A 17,538-nucleotide genomic window follows, 5' to 3' on the forward strand; every position below is an offset into this window, starting at 1 on the left:
GTTTCTGCATAGAAAACCACAATTGTATACTTCATCTTCCGCAGCGATGCAAACAGTGACCGGATCAGCGGACATCAGAGCCGGCATGCTTTCGTTGTGGATGCCCACAGGTGCTTCGGGGAGAGGCGCAGCGTAGTGCACTGCACTCATACATGTTGGCCGTACACGCACAGTGATAACAAAAGCAGAAAAGAAGGCAAATATGAAGCACTTTCACATAAAACACAAGATTCCTAAGCGATGCTGCAGCAAAGATGCAGTGCACTGGGCGGCTCTTGTTGTTGGCCGCTCTAGAAGACAACGCACTTTTTCTTCGGGTTGAGTGGTTTGCCCCCAGCGCATGAAAAAGTTGAGCTGAAGGCAGCGACGTGCTGCACTGCCGCGTTGCATTTGTCGCCAAGTCTCTCGGTATATCCGCGGCACCGAATGAAGCACCAGGAAAGGAAGAACAGCTGCGTCGCGGTCATGTGGTCGGTGCCCTCTAGGGTGCCGTGGGAGCCGTGAGCCTGAAAAGCATCCGCCAGAATATCCAAGGAGGCCAGTTCGGACAGTGCGACCCACTTATCTGCGGCGTTCTGCTTGTTGGCACACTTCAAGGCTTCCGTTATTGCACCGGCCGTGGCGTTGACATTGCGGTAGTGAACAATGGCGATGTCAGCGGACGCCTTGGCTACGTGTGCTCCTAGGGCCCCGTACTTCACGGCGTCCACGAGGGTCGGGTGGTAAATGGGAAACGAGAGGACATACGGTGCGAGCACGAAGTCGTCGTCCCAGTGAGAATAGGCGGAGAACCTGTACATTGTGTACCAGCCCAGAGTGCGCGGCACCGAATTTCTGGTCCTTATCCGCGACGCTTTCCATGCAGCCTCCCAGTTTCTGACAAGCGAGGTGTTCATGTCCGGAAGCAGCGAATTAGCCTCACTGCTTGCGTTTTCATCCTGGGGCATCGTTCTGGTCAGTGCGCTCAAGACGGTGTCCAATGAGCTCCATCGAATGGTCATAGTGGAGTCATTAGAGAACGGTGGCTTAGAGGCAAGGCGGGCGGCGAACTCGGTTCTGATCGACAGGACGACGCGTTCCACATCTTGACGCAAGCCACTCTGAAAGACCTCCGCATTATATGGAGCGAAAAGATAGTCACCGAGATACATGTACAGGAGCTGATAGCAGAGGCGTCCGTGCTGGTATTTAATCACGTCCTGATTTGTTGTGCCGTAGTAGTTAGATATTAAGTCATGATTTGAGAATAGGCTGGCGTACCTCGCCGCCATCCACGAAATGAAAACGTGTGTCTTATCATCGCCCAATTCTTTCCAGAGGTCGAAGAATTTCGTGAAGTACTTCAAGTTGGAGGTCATAAATATGGACACGTTGGTAATGTTGAATTTCGCCAGTGACTGACTCAATCTATTTACGTATGGACTAGCAGCAGACAACGCTTCCGCTTTGTTGTGGGCTCTTTCGTCGTCAAGAGGACGAAAAAGAGACTCTTCCAGCTCTCTAGCTTCTTCAAACGTAACAGCCGTTTCCACACCACCTTCGGAGAACTGCGCTCGGAGGAATTCAAAGCTGCGGCGTTTTCCGTCCAGGCCACGCATCCTCCCTTGCTCCTCCGCCGCGAAGTGGAAAGAGGGCGCCACGAATACCCACAGCGTCTGTTCCACTTGCCACACTCTGATGATTACGGCCCAGTCGAAGTCGATGTTCAGGCTGAGCAAAGTACGCATCACGTCTGGTGCCGGCGACCGGCGTGGCCACACGATTCCCGCCCGCCGAAAGCACTCGCGTATTACGGGGAGCTCGTCGCGCTCTCCGCGCCAGAGCACGTCGCAGGAGCGGTAGAAGAGGCTTGCTTTCTGCAGGAGGTTCTGACCGGCGACCAGGGAATCGGTATTTTTGATCACAGCTTCCGTCATCTGGTCCAGGGCGTTGGAGACAAGCTCCGAGTGCACCGAATACTTCCGCCTCGCCCGCCAGCCGCCACACACGTACGCATCGAAGTTGACGCATGGGTCGATGGAATGGTTAACGGTTTCTGCCATGAGCTTGGAGAATTCCTTGCACACAGGCTCTACGCAATGTGGGGACGTATGGTGGTGCCAGCCACGAATAAATGCGAAGAGTACCAGCAGGCCAATTCCGAGGAGTACTATGGCGACGGCTGCTATAACGATGTTGGTGCGGGGGGCTGCAGGTTCTTGCTCACGCCGCGGAGATAGAAGCTGAGTACAGCGAGACCATGGTGACTGCGAGAAAACAGCAACGCATTACTGGTAATTCAAAAGTAAAAGCGGGGCTGCAAAAACAGAGCGTTAGTTCCCTTAAGATTTAGGACAAAAAAATGAATGAAGGAAAAAAAACGGTGGAAAACAAAACAGCAGTTAGCACTAATTTCAGTGTAAATCAATGCGGTTGCTTGTAATACTGTACAATGGTTAGGCAAGAGTAAGGGAATGCACGACACCCGGAAAAACTCGATATTTCAATGCGTAGCGCCCCCTACCTTTTAAACAAATAAACGTGTCAACTTAATATTTGGGTGACATAAGCCGCTTTATGTCTCCTACAACTGAGTTGAAAATTGACCGCTCTGGCCTTTTTTATGTAGACGAAAAAATTTCCGATGTGAGACTTGGTAAACGGGAAAGCAGCCGCAAAAATTCAGGGGGGCACTTTGTTTACCTAAAGCGCTGTGAGGCGAAAGCGTTAAGCGCGGTGTTGCTCCTTGTATCACTGATGTGTAGTTAAGATGTGAAGCTTCGCGTCTAAGAGTGGATCGCAACAGCGCCTTGCAACGCTGCCAGCGAGTCCACAGAACGCCATCGCCCGTTCGGCTCTACGCCTTGCTCGTCCGTAAATTGGCTTTTGAGGGAAGGAAATGTATCTCTGTCTCACATATCTCGGTGGACACCTGAACCTCGCCGTAACGGGAAGGGAGGAATATGGGAGTGAACGAAGAGACCGTATTTACTGGACGCTTCTGTGTTCATTCCAACGCATCGATAAAGACAGGAAAAAAAAAGCTGGCATGGCGGAGTGGTAGCGTGCTCGTCTTGCACTCTGAAGACCCTGGTTCGATTCCCCAAACTCTACCAATTTTCTATTGGGTTTTATTTATTTATTTATCGTGTCCTCTTGTCGTGATGTCACGCGGTCACATGGTAGCGTGCCGCATCTCCGCCGGAGCGAAGGATGAACCTCCATCAATGGCAGAAAAGTGCAAGCAGTATTGCTTTCGCAATAAAATGGCGAAATCATCCCCACTGCATTTTTGATAACACTGAGCAGCTGAATCAAATCTGGCGTCCTTAGTTAATGCAACTATGTCGTTATTTTAGTAATGCGTACTTGTTTTATGAATGGAAAGTTTAGAGAATGTTTGCGCTAGAGATTGTTGCGAGATAATTATTTTAGGGGCAAGCTGCATGTCTGGCAAAACGTCCCGCTTTGACTCTATAAAGATATTAAATCGGATGTAAAAGTTTTGTGTCTCGTTGTAAAGCTCTACCCATGTTTCGCGCTCTTTCGGATGGTGTGAACGTACAAAAAAACAGAAACAATGAATGCCGACTATCTCATACAAAATAAGAGGAAAGGAGAAAAATCACAACCACATCGAAGATTACACTGCGGATGTAAGACAGTTATCGAGGAAGGCTATCTCGTTTCTCTGCAACGCCACGGATGGCTTTGCAACACACGTGTCAGTGTTCATAGCGATGCAATAAGCTTCAAAGATGTGTAATCTTCGATGTGGGTCTGATTTTTGTTTTGCTGTTTTTGTTTCGTAACTTATATATTTCACGTGCTTTTTCAATAAAATTTCAGTTGCTAGACAGCGCCCGTGTCGTCTTCTCTTTCCTTGGTCCTTTGCCCGTTTTGCGCTGGTCCACAATGAGAATTACTTTCAACTTGCCCAGCAAAACGTATTGTTAGAGAGAATATTTGTGACAGGCTGTGAAACTGCCGACATCTATGTATTTATACTTGTGTGATCAGCAATAAACCCTCAGTTGTTAGTCAGCGCTGTGTCGTCCATTTTCTTGTCTTTTGTGCTCGTCTTCGTTCGCGCTGTTTATTCAAGATGTGAAACTGAGCATGCAAAGAAAAATGGAGAGCTTCCAGCTGCTGATCGCGGTATAGCGATTTTCGATACATTTTCTGGGCAATTAAATCTCAGTAAAAGAAAAGCTAGGACGTCAAAATCAGGTGCACCTATTGGTTCACATCAGGTGTGCTCTTGTCAAGAGATGGCTTCATGGGTTTCAGCATTTGGGAATGTTTCCTACTCAGAAATATCCGGTCATTTGCGAGGGTGGCTTGTCGCAAAGGCCGCCACTGCGCCGGGAAATAGTAAGATGTACGTATCTTTTAAGACATACGTAGCTCTCTGTCTGATTATTCCTGCTGTTGATAATTCATCGCATATTCGAACATAATTTATGATTGGCACTTTGCACCGGAGCTTGAGCGAAGCGAGTGCAGAAAACGCTTTGAGACATCTTTTTTTTTTTCAAATCAAATGCAGTTTATTTCATATTTACAGTACATGGTTATGGGGTGTATACAAAAAATAAAATAAGAATACTGAAAACTATAAGTCGTACTCAACAGGAGCGATAGTACATCCAGGGAAAATTAGATACATTAACAGGGTCAACGTTTTTAGGGCTGCGTGTATTCATGAAAAAATATTGCAGCGCTGCCTCGCAGTGCATTTGCCTTGTATTCTTACCACCAGATGGATCACACACAACTCCGCATAACAACAAGCACTTCAGGCGATTGGCTCAAATTACGGCGCTGAAAAATAATTTTCCAACGCCTTTGCATCGCTTAATTTTGTTCGCCTGACAGTACGACTTAGCATCACCTTCTTGAGAGTAGTCTATAAGAGGTCTTCACAGTATTAAGAATTTCCAGGGACTCACTTGTACAATGTACAGTGGGTCGCCGAGGCTAAACGGCCGTCACAGCCAGCCGTGGCGACGTCGAGCGGTCCTTGCGGTTAAGGGTTTCCGCTACGCTCCGGGCCTCTTGTCTTTCGAGCGAGTTTCATACACAAGCAGCTTTGGCAACACGACCAGAGTGCGGTCTCATGACATGAGACGCCTCTCCAAAATCACAAATCCCGTTTTGAAAAACGCTGACGTCAGATGAAGAGAGCTCAGTACCGCATTCCAAGAATCTTTGAGACGCATTTAACGTCTTCCGAAATTCTCTGCGCTCCATTTCTAATCGAAAGACGGGAGGATTCACTCAATTGAAAGCGCTTGTTATAAGGTGTCTGCACTAGGGCTACGAAAAAGAAGAGTCGTACTGACCAGTACGCCCGCCAGTGAATTCGACGTCGGTGCGACGGGCTGGTGGCTTTCCTGCGTGAGAATTTCGTGACAGTTCAAGCGTTCCGCAGCGAAGAAATCAAACGGCAGAAAAAAAAATAAAATCCCGGACTACGTGCCATTTAGATTAATGTGAACTGAGCTGTGCAGGTGTGAGGTGGAGGGCAATAATTATTACACTCCTTGAATGACAGTCTTGCTTGAGGATCTGCCTTAAAAATTGGAGAGGTTTAGTTAGTGCTGACATATTTTGGCTCTATAACAAAGGCAATAATCGGGCTAATGATGATTAGAGGCCTTCAGGTGATTTTCATAAAAGCCGTGAATAGAGGGCGCCTTTTTTTTCTAACAAATAAGTTTTTTTAATGGTTTAGCGCTCGAACAACAAACAACTTGCAGCCTCTTTAATAAATCTAAAACAAGAGGAAAATGTGGAGTTTTCAGATATGCTGAAATATGTCGGGTCTTCAGCACGCAGAACTGAACGTTCAGATGCATGCATGTTGAACACGTTCAGATCTGCACGTTCAGAACTGCACGTTCAGATGCATGCATGTATGAACATGGATCTTCGCTTCGTCAGCAAACTGATGACCACTTGCCAAAGCATTGCAAGAGCTGCACAGGTTGCTTTCCCTCTTTGAACCGCACGAAGATCTTAGGAAGAGGTAAAGATCAATTGGCGAGGGAAATCTTGGAAGCTCATGAAATATCACAACGCAGTAGCGACACGTGCATTAGCACACCATCTATTTGCCTAATGGAAAACGAAAGAAAGTTTCTAAGAAGCAATTAATGTTTGTACAACAGTCTTCATGAGAGGTGACTATTCCTCCTCTTTTCATTTCGTTTTCTTTTACCGGATTTTTCTAGATTATCACAGTTTTACCGTTCTTTCAAGTTTTCGCATGGGTGTCATTGCTCGAGAAGGGATGCGTCTTTCGTTGATCGATGTCTTTCAGTTGTAAGTTGTAGCCCCGTCTTGTCATCTTTCTATGTCCTGTTTCAACGCTACGTTTTTTCGTTCAGATTATGTTTGACCAACTGGCCCCATAGTGTAGTCTGTTAAACACCGATATCTTCCCTGCGAATGCCCTAAAATAACGGGTATCTTAGCGAAGGTACCACATTAACAATATTAGAGCCCTGATGTAGAGTGAAGAAAACTCAAACCCGGAAGAATTTTCGCCGTGCCGTTTTTCTTCTGTCGGTTTGAGTAACAGGTAAACAATGCTGTCTTTTATCCCCGAGCGCTGTCTTTTAGTGAGCGAATTTTGGCGGCCGTGCGACGCAGCGACTACCCACCGAATCAGCAGTGGGCAGAGGATGCAAAGGGACGGTACAAACGCGGTTTCCTAAGAATAAAACAGGCGCATCGGGGAATTTTTAATACGCTACACTACGAAGTCCGGCTTTCGTGAAGATCACTAATTTTGAAGGAACTGTGAAATATTGTAAGATACTGTGATTAACATATTCACAGAAATGGGCCAATATTCCGATGCGCAACATATTCTTGCTTAAAAAGTTTGTCTTACGCTAGCACCGAATAGTTAATACTGCCGCAGAAATCCAATCGGGTGTGTGTATGAGAATTAATAGCATAAATCTGCGAGAGTACCAATGGTGACCTGCGGATATATTGATTGCTATGCTTCTGTCTTGTCATAAGCCACACATCGCATTCATAAAGAACTCTCCGTTGAATAATGCCCTTGTCCAGGGCGCTGTGTCACGGCTAAGGGCATTTTATACCCCCTGCACAAGATCTTTATCATCACTATAATCACCATCAGCCTGACTACGCCCACTGCAGGTCGAAGCACTTTCCCATGTCTCTACAATTAACCCTGTCCTTTGCCAGGTGTGGCCATCCCAGCCCCCGAAACTATTTACCTCATCCACCAACTTTCTGCCGCCCTATGCTACACTAGCCTTCTCTAGGAATCCACTCTGTTACCATTAAGGACCAGCGGTTACCGTGCCTTCGCATTACATACCCTGCCCAAGCCCACTGCTTCATCTTGATTTCGACTAGGATGTCATTAACCCGCGTTGGTTCTCTCACCCACTCGGCCTGCTTCCGATGTCTTAACGTTACACCAATCATTTTTCTCTCCATAGCTGGCTGCGTTGTCCTTAAGGTGAAACGTATTCGTTTGAGTCCACGTTTCTGTCCCATTGGTGAGCTCTAAGATTCAACCGGTAAGGTACATCTCTCTTGAGAAATATTGGTAAACGGCCATTCAGTGCCACGAGCGCTCCACCCAATTCTTATTGTTGGCCTTATTGTTTTGGCTAATTTCCTGTCATAATGCGGGTCACCGGTCACTACCTGCCGTAAGTAGACGTATTGCCTTACCACTTCCAGCACCTCGCTGCCGATTGTGAACTGCTGTTTCCTTGCTACATGGTTTGCAACATTACTTTGGTTTTCTCTATGTTAATTTTTAGAGACACCGTTCAGATGTGCCTGTCTAACTCATTGATCATGCTTTGCAGTTCATTTCCTCAGTGCCTTAGCAAGGTAATGCCATTCGCTAATTGCAGACTACTTAGGCGTCCTCCATTAACTCTTATTCCCAACAGTTCCCAATTCAGGCCTCGCAATACCTTCTGTAAACAGGCGAATCGCATTGACGAGACCGTGTCTCCCTGCATAACGCTTTTCGTGATTGGAATTTTATTGCTGGCTTTATGGAGGATTATGGCAGCTGCGCAGTCGTTTTAGATATCTTACAATATTTTCCAATAATGCTCTTCTACAACCTGATTCCTCAATGCCGGCATCCCTGCTGAGATGTCCACTGAATCAAATGCTTTCTCGTAACCAATGAAGGCTCTGTATATATCAGGTGGCTTTATTCCGCGCATTTCTGTATCACCTTATTTATGGTGTGAATATGGTCTATTGTGGAGTACTCTTTACAAAAGCCTGCCTGATCGTTTCGTTATCGAAGTCTAAGATTTTCTCGATTACATTAGTGATTACCTTAGTAAATATTTTTTTTTGGCGACGGGCAGTATGCTGATCGGTCTGTAATTTGTCAAGTGCTTTACGTCTCTTTTCTTATAAACTAAGATAATATAAGCGTTCTTCCAAGCTTCTGGTGCTCTCGAGGTCGTAAGGCATTGTGTATACAGGGTGGCTAGTGTTTCTCTCGCCATCTCAAATCCGTACTTCAGCACATCCGCTGTTACCTGATCCTCACCAGCTGCTTTCGCCCTTTGCCTTGCTCCTAAGGCTTTTCTTACTTCCTCTTTTGTTACTGGAGGAATGCCCCTTTGCTCGGCGCTACAGCCTCGATCATTAACGTTGTGATTACTCTTCTGTATAGGTTTGCACAGAACACATCGGATACTTTAACTATCTTGTCCACAATGCTAGCGGCATTGCCCTCTTTGTTTTTTTACGCATACTACTGGTTTTTACCTATGCCTAGTTTCCGGTTCACATCTTTTAGGCTACCTTCATTTTTTAGAGCCTGCTCATACATGAAACTTCCCTATGTCTGCGGCCATGCGGTAATTAATTAATTTTTATAGCTGTGCGAGTTTTATTCTCTCTGCAGGCTTAGACGCCCCCATGCTTTGGCATTTCTTAATCAGATACACACAACATAGCTCCATCAGAACAGATGGGACCCAGCGAGGGAGATACAACGCGTGGCGACACGCTGTGCAGGTTGTATGAACGCCTTGCTCCGAAGTGTAAAGGGTGTGAACTGCTAGGCAACAGCGGAAACAAGGCGACAAGAGAAATAGCGGGAACCCATTCGATACCATGGCTTCAGGCCGACTGCATACGCGTACCTTTCGTCGCACTGCTGCAAAGAGGGAAATTGTTGCGAATAAACTGGGGTGTACCAGGTGGTTCAGGGAAGCCCGTAACCCAAATTCAAAAATAGGCTTTTTTAGTTATTAAGATGGCTTCTGCGGCGTTGGCGGACATCAGAAAAGAGGTGAATAGGGTTAAATAGCTAGATAACGTTAGCTAGCTGGATTATTAATTAATGGCCGATAATTAACTTTTACCTACTACGGTTGGGCAACCAGTTGCCAATAGAGCTTTCTTGACAGCCGTTAGTAAGTGTCATATAAGTTTCTAGAATTTTGAAAACGCGATAACTCTCGGCGCTCTGGCCCAACAAATTCTGACCACACCGTGCCGAAATACATGCGCTTTCCAAAAGCCTAAATGCAAAGCAGTTCCTCCAGTTGACGTAACTACCAGAAATGGGAAAATTTTCGCGAGCCACAGCGGCGAGGGGAAGCGCGTTTTTTATATTAAAAAAAGTGATAAACCTGTGACCAAAAACAGGCTACATATCTCTAATAGCAACTAGGTGTCCAAATATTGTATTGTTAAAATGTTATTACAAATACATTAAGCGGCAAACTAGGTAACATTATTCACATATTTTCTGGTGTCCGCCGATGCAAGTACTACTCTGCAGCATAAGTACGCAAAAATCTGATTTTAAGAAACTACCAGGGCCACTTATGTTTGCTGAGGCGTTCTGGATGCGAAAGCACTGTGCACTACTGCTCTTTCCGTTCGTACAGTCATGGAGAAACGTTTACAGGATGCGGATTCGCGGAAAAAATTTATTGCGGGGACGTCAATCACAGCAGATCACGGAAATGCGAAAGAACGTGAGAAGACAAGCGGGGTCCATCTGCTACAAAAATACAATCCGCCTGTCTACTGAGGCAGAGCAGAAATAGTTTTTTCCCCCAAATTCACATCCCGCAAATTTTTGTCCATGACTGTACGTTTGTGGTTGGTGTAAATCGCGTTGCTCACCCAGCCGCTGTACTTCGAAACTCCGTCGGTTAATGCCATATAAGCAGAATTGATTATTGTCTACTTAACGTTCATAGTTGGCGGCCAGTCCTCATATACCACTACCACCGCAGTGGCGCAGCGGTTAAGCGGTGCGCCACTGCACCGGCAGGTGGCGGCTCCTGTCACAGGCACACGAAGGGATTGTGCGACCCTGTTGCTCTTCTCGAGCAACCTCTCGTCCAGATGGCGCGAGGCGCCTCATACTTTACCCGATCTTCCTCCATTTGGGTGTAGCTTGCGAGTCGCTCCGCCGATCTTACCCGAGTTACTACCGTCATCGTTTTACCGAATAGCTCGCACGAGTTCGGTCAAGTATCGGCACTATCTGTTAACACTTCAATATTTGCGCGCCGCTTCGCCGAGCAAACCCGATTAACTACCGAGTAAGTGGAGTAAGCTTGGGTCAGTGGCCGCATTTTTCATAGACACTTTTGCATGAACGCCACAGTAACTCGGGTAAGCTCTGGCAAGTGTTCATTTTTTCTGTTAACGCTTTCTCTCACCACTTCCGCGGCGCTCCTCCGAACATAGCCGAGTAACTACCGAGCGACTTGAGTAAGCTCGCGTAAGTGCCCACACTTTCTGTAGACGATTTGTGTGCACAGTTTCTTTACACAGTCTGCGTGGACGCAACAGTAACTGGGGTATGCTCGGGCAAGTGTTCATACTTTCTGTTAACGCTTTCTCTTAACACTTGCGTGGCACACCACAGAACATACCCGAGTAAGTGCCGAGCGACGTGAGTAGCTTCGTGTATGTGCCCACAATTTCTGTGCAGTCTTTGTGCACACACTTCCAGTACACGCTTTCTGTGAGCGCCGCAGTAAATCGGGTAGGCTCGGGTGAGTGTTCGCACTCTCTGATAACACTTGCGCGGAGCTCCTGCGAACATACGCGAGTAATTACAGAGTAACGCGATTAATCTCGGGTAAATGTCGACATTTTCTGTACACTCTTTGTTTCGTCACTTTCTGCACACATTTTGCGTGGATGCTACAGTCATTTTTCACAGCTCGGTTAAGTATTCGCATTTTCTCTTAACAATTGCGCGGCCCTCCTTCGAACATACCTCAGCAAGTACCGAGTAACGCGAGCAAGTCGGGTGTGTCCACACTTTCCCTACACGATTTGTGTAATCACTTTCCGTACACTTTCCGTGTACGCCATAGTAACTAACGTACGCTAGGGAAGTGTTCGCACTTTCTGTTAACGCTTTCTCTTACCGAATAACGCGAGTAATCTCGGGTAAATATAGACACTTTCTGTACGCTCTTGGTGTTCACACTTTCTGTACGCACTTTGCGTGGATGCTACAGTAATTTGGGTAAGCTCGGGTAAGTGTTCATTTTCTGTTAACACTTTCTATTAACAATTACGCAGCCCTCCTTCGAACATACCTGAGCAACTACCGGGTAACTCGAGTAATCTCGGGTGTGTCCTTACTTTGTCTACACGATTTGCGTACGCACCTTCTATACACACTTTCCGTGGACGCCATAGTAACTAAGGTACGCTAGGGTAAGTGTTCGCACTTTCTGTTAACGCTTTCTCTTAATACTTGCCCGGCGCTCCCCTGACCATACCCGAGTAATTACCGAGTAAGTCGAGTAAGCTCGGGTAAGACTCCGCACTTTCTGTACACTCTTTGAGTGGACTCTACAGTAACTCGGGTAAGCTCGGGTATGTGATCGCACTCTCTGTCAACACTTTCTCGTAACACTTGCGCGGCGCTCCTGCGAACATTCTCCGGTAACTACCAAGTGATTTGAGCAAGCTTGGGTAAGTGTCGAAACTTTCTGTACAGTCTTTGCGCACACAGTTTATGCGTAGACTTTCCGAGAAAGCCAGTTACTCGCGCAAGCTTGTGCAAGTGTTCACACTTTCTGTTAACACTTGCGCTGCGCTTCTCCGAAGATACCCAAGTAACTACCGAACGGCTTGAGTAAGCTCGGATAAGTATCCGCACTTTGTGTGCACTTTTTTTGTACACACTTTCTGTACACACTTCGCGCGGACGCCACAGTAACTCCGGTAAGCTCTGGCAAGTGTCCAGACTTTCTGTTAACGTTTACCGTTAACACTTGCGCGGCCCTCCTCCGAAAATACCTGAGTAACTACTGAGCGACCTGAGTGAACTCGAGTAAGTGTCTGCGCCTTCTGCACACTCTGGGCGTGGACGCCACAATAACTCGGGTAAGCTCAGGTAAGTATTCACAATTTATTTTAACACTTTCTCTTAAAACTTGCGCGGCGCCCTTCCGAAAATGCCCGAGTAACCACCGAGTGACTTGAGCTAGCTAGGGTAAGTGTCCCCACTTTGTGTACACACTTTCTGAGGACACCACCCATGAGCCTCGTAATACTTACGGATTAAAAAAATGGGAGAGCACTCATAAGCTCTGCCGTAAGAGTATGATGCGAGTGTGTTAATGAGTTCATGATCAGTTCTGGGATATTAGTGACATTCTACCTGCCGACTGACGGGGCCGGTCCCTGTTTCAAGCAGTCACCAGTCGAGTCTATGAGACCAGGTTTGCTCTTCCCAAGCAACTTCGCTGCCAAACTTTCAGTCAACTGCCGACTGCCACGATGGGTAGTTTGTTCACAATTGAATATGCAGGTCTCTACTTGCCACGGTGGGCAAGTTGCAATGAAGTCATAAGGTCACGTGACCTATTTGGCAGGCTCCACAACCCATCTCCATGCTCCGGCACAGTTGCGAGGGTTCAATCGGGCGCTGTTGCAAAAATTATTTTTTTCCGCCATAGGCTGTGTAGCGCTCTCATGTTAAATTTAGCTGCGGTCTTTGCTGAAACGTCTGGTTGTATAGGCCGGCCTGCCAGTGCAGATTTCAGCTGGTAGCGCTGCAATGTGTGTTCCCTGCTAGTCCCCGTCTACTGTGCTGTGGGAATGGCATTCAGAAACAACTCACCGAAAAAGTCCTCTTATATACCTTCGCCTGCTTGCATAGAGCAGGTCTGGAGGAAACTATCTAGGAAGTGTGGAATATAGTTGGAATTTATTATCTTTTATAACGTAATTTTTCCTAACAATTGGCTTGAAAAGCTTGTGCATAACCCGGAAGGTGAATAAGTGGTCATTACTCTGTTTTTCCTTGAAAACGTCATTACCTGCCGATACATAGTGCGCGGGAGACCCGGTCAGGAAGTCATGCCTTTAGTGTTTGCCACCCGGAGGAAGATGCCATTTTCCGGCAATTAGAAAACCGACCGACCGACCTACTTACTGCATGACATCAAACATAACGGCAAGCTCCCAAGGCCTACTTAAATCAGACGTACTGAAACCATTAGAATGAATGAAGACATTACCGATGAGCAGCCTACAGAGAAACTAACAATCTAGATGTAAAATTATTTTCACAAATTCCAGGCGAGTTATAGGAGTGAATTTAAACTTCATTCACTCGCATGTGTTCTTTTTGTCTGATAGCATTATGAGGGTCATGAAGGCGAAAACTTCCCGGAGGCTTCCGAGTCTGTGTGAAGCATCAGCTGCTAAGTCTAGCAGTTGGTGTTTTTTTGGCATTTCCCTCCTACAGCCTGCCACCTTGCAAACGTCCTCCTCTTCCATCCCTGCTTAAAAATCTACGGGAGATGAGGTGAACGCCGGACGAAGAATGCTGAGCAAAAGTTAAAATGACTAAGAAGAAATTGACTCAGAGAACAAGAGTCCTAGGTGTAGCATAGACAGCCTCCCGAAGAATTATCCGTGCAAAGATAAGGCTGAGCGATGCTGTTTGCTCTCGTACTGCTCGCGAATAGCAACCTTTCCCAAAGATGGCTGTGTTAGGAACAGCCACTTGCCGGTACAGTGGTGCATCGCTTAACCGTTGCGTCACTGCGTAAATAGCGGTACTGGGACTCACCACGATCTATAAAATTGATATATTTTGCGTAGCTACATAGTCATAACTGGAAGAAAATCGGAGTGTGAAATAGACTGATAAATGAAACTGAGTAAACTGACAATAGGAAATGAATTTAAAACGCAATTCGAGAAAGTAAAATATTGAAATAGATTGGCGGGTGAAATAAATATATGATGGCATTTCTTGCCGTTCAATTCAATTGATCAGCCTCAAATTTTTTGGTGGTGGTAGCGAAAAACTTTAATATTCAAAGAGAGTTTGAGGGTCAGAAAACCCCGCTGCATGGTCGGTATTCTTAGTCCGGGACACTGCACGACGAGGCCACGTCTCGCGGCCGCTTTACTGGAGCCCTTTGGGACTCCAGAGTGAAGCAGTTGAGGAGGGCAGTCTCCAATGCCTCTCGGGGGGGGGGGGGGGGGGGGATTCTGAGTACATGCCCACACCATGTGAAGAATATCGCAGACCTCTCCACAGTGCGGGCAGCGCCCATCCGTGTTCGGATCGAAGTGTTTTGCTATGGCAGGACACGGAAAAGTTCCTGTCTGCAGGCGCCGCAGAGTTCGCTCCTCCGCGTTACCCAGCCCCTTGGCAGGTGCCGGGTAGAGGCGGTGAATGTCGCAATAATGAATTAGGATTTCACGAAACCGCAGAACCGGTTTATGAGCTTCTGAGCCAGGAGAGCTAGGATTCATCTTAAAGCAGCGCGAAACACAGGACGAGAGAAAAAAACAAGAGACGTTGTTAGATTGCGCTCGTGTCGTCTCTTGTTTCTTTCTCTCGTCCTGTGTTTCGAGCTGCTTTAAGATGAATCCGTTCCAACTTGCCCAGTTTTCTGTTCTAGTTAGAGCTAGGATGAGGAGCCCGGTGTGTGAGCGCTCGGGCGGCCGCATCAGCGGCCTCATTGCCTCGTAGACCCTGGTAGCCGGGAGCCCAGATCACGTTTGTGCGAGTTGAATCGGAGGGAGCGCGTCTCAGAATTTTGGAGGCAAGAGGTGATATTTCCCCAGTAAGGTAATGTTCAGAGGCCCGGCGAGAGTCTGCGATAACCGTTCTCGATTTTGGATCGGCGACAGACAGCTATTGCGACTTCCTCCGCTCGTGTTGAATCAGGGGCCCGAAAAGATAGCCCATTAACATTCATTCCCCGGTGGACTACGGCAGCCGTGTAGAATCCCGCGTGCGACGGCCCTGTGATGTCCACGTAGTAGACGCCCTCTTTAGATCGATATTGCCTCTCAAGCGTGCGAACCCGCACTTGTCATCTGCCTTTATGTGAAGCCATGTCCATGTTACGCGGGAGCGCAGCGACCCAGAGCATGCAGCACCACAGCACCGGGATGCTCTACGTCCCCTCTGGTATACATGTGTGTTGGATGTGTAAGCGGTTTAGCAGGCGGTGCCCAGGAACCGTCTGCGATAGCCGCGTATATTGGTTGACGAGGTGGGCCACCCTAACTCCTGATAGGAGTTTACCACACCCAACGCCTTCAGTTTGGTGTTGGAGGTAGCCACCGGCAAGTCCAGCTCTCGCTTTGTTGCCTTCCTTATTATGGCGTCAATGCGCTCGTATTGTTGTTTGGTGGTGCGTAGGTACGGCACGGCGTAGAGGATCCGGATGGTCATGAAGGCATGGACGAGCCGTAGCGCGTCCCTGCCCCGAAGACCACCCCCCTTGTTGGAAATACGGTGGATCATGTGCCCTACCTCTTCACCTATGCGCTTCAGTTTCGCTATAGTAGAGTCCGGCCTAAGTTTGTTATTGATGAACAGACCCAGGATCCGGAACCTCCGTTGTCAGCAATTTTGTCACCCTTTTTGCAGAGAAACAGGACAGCTTGGTCCTGGCCAGCCGACAGCATGATCTTTTCCTCTCTCTCTATTTCGATGGACAAGCTCTCAACACTGAAGCATACAAACGCAGGTTAACAAACATTCACTTGCTCACATTACTGCCGCTATTGAACGACCTTAGATCATATTCCTTTTTGTCTTAAATCGAACGCTGTGCAGAGCTTGCAGGTGATAGTGAAGACTTTGCACGCCTATGCTTCCTTCTGCGCGGAGTTGTTTCGCACGCACCTCTGGACTGAAGACACCATGTGTCGTCAGCACCTTGCTCTGGTCGGAGGCAGTTGGCTGTCCTGCGCAGTGTTCAGATCGTCGCGACACCTTGCTCTCGTCACAGGCGGTTGGCTGTCGTGGACAGTGCTCAGATGGTCGCGACACCTTGCTCTCATCGCAGGCGGTTGGCTGTCCTGGAGTATGCTCAGATCGTCGCGAATCCTTGCCCTGGTCGGAGGCAGTGGGCAGTCCTGGGCACTGCTCAGATCGCCGCGACACCTTGCTCTTGTCGCAGGCGGTTTGCGGTCCTGGAACGTGCTCAGATCTTCGCGAATCCTTGCTCTCGTCGCAGGCGGTTGGCTGTCCTGGAACATGCTCAGATCGTCGCGAATCCTTGCTCTCGTCGCAGGCGGTTGGCTGTCCTGGAACATGCTCAGATAGTCGCAAATCCTTGCTCTCGTCGCAGGCGGTTGGCTGTCCTGGAACATGCTCACATCGTCGCGACACCTTGCTCTTGTCGCAGGCGGTTGGCTGGTGTGGGCGGTTCTCAGATCGTCGCGGCATTCTCCTGCGGTAGTGATGAAGTGTGAGGCACGAAATACGCCAAAAAAGGCAGCTTTCGCATGACTTCAAAGCAAGAACATCAGTAGGTAGGCATTTTTGTTTGAAATATTCAGTTGTTAAACGAAGTAGTCAGGAGTATTGCCAGTGAAACGTTGCTCGTGCTTCAGTATTTTGGAGCCAAAAAAGTGCATGTCTGCGGGCCCACGCAATGCGTTGTACGAACCCGGGCAACCGCAGAATATAAATCCACAACTTAACCGTATAATGCATTAACCACGCTCGCACTTAACTTCACCAGAAAAGCAATTTACATGTTTACGCTTCACCAACTGGGTGAATACCCTGCGGGTATTCTGATTTTTTTTTTACTGCATTAATCTTTCAAACAGCCGTGCGCGCTAGGCCTACTGTGGCACAACGGAAGCCAGGCGGGCACGAACTAGAAGGGCACTTTCACGACGTTGCTGGCAAAAGAGAGACTGTCTCCTTTGCTCTTCGACGCTACAGTAGTGAACTCTGCTTACGTTCACGCTGATGGAGATCTCGGCCTGAGTCTTCTTCGGAGAGCAATCCAGTCACTAGCACTAGGTTGAAAGACCAGGCGAAGGAGGCGATGGCGTCTTCTTCTACTTCTTGTTCTCCACGTGAAAATGGCATGCTGCCTAGCTTCGTTTTCTTCGAATTATATCTTCTTTCGAACCGGCCCAATTTGAAAATGAAAGAGGAAGCAGCAGAAATTATTGGAGAAAGTGTTCGCCGCACCGAACAAGGCTCTAAACAGTGAGCAAGGGGTCATCTTAAAGTGATTGCAGTCGAATACTCATATCAAC

General features: G+C 47.7%; 1 protein-coding gene across 1 annotated transcript; it reads right to left on the minus strand.

Annotated features, from left to right (window-relative positions):
• Positions 1–290: 290 nt before the first annotated feature.
• Positions 291–16,708, minus strand: LOC149326700 (uncharacterized). The gene is made up of 2 exons (XM_089564650.1): positions 16,163–16,708; positions 291–2,246 (listed from the first exon to the last, which is right to left on the minus strand). The coding sequence occupies exons 1-2, from the start codon at positions 16,706–16,708 to the stop codon at positions 291–293; spliced, it is 2,502 nt and encodes an 833-aa protein (XP_089420776.1).
• Positions 16,709–17,538: the final 830 nt, after the last annotated feature.

The sequence above is a fragment of the Amblyomma mixtum genome, chromosome 10 (assembly GCF_055824585.1).
Source record: "Amblyomma mixtum isolate Tamu chromosome 10, ASM5582458v1, whole genome shotgun sequence".
NCBI classification, from domain to species: Eukaryota; Metazoa; Arthropoda; class Arachnida; order Ixodida; family Ixodidae; genus Amblyomma; species Amblyomma mixtum.

Bases quoted from the DNA above. Each gene is read 5' to 3' on its own strand.
- LOC149326700 (XM_089564650.1), bottom strand. From the start codon at position 16,708: ATGCCGCGACGATCTGAGAACCGCCCACACCAGCCAACCGCCTGCGAC. The intron at 2,247-16,162 runs GTGCGTGCGAAA...GTTTTCTCGCAG, and splicing joins ATGGTGTCTTCAGTCCAGAG to TCACCATGGTCTCGCTGTAC.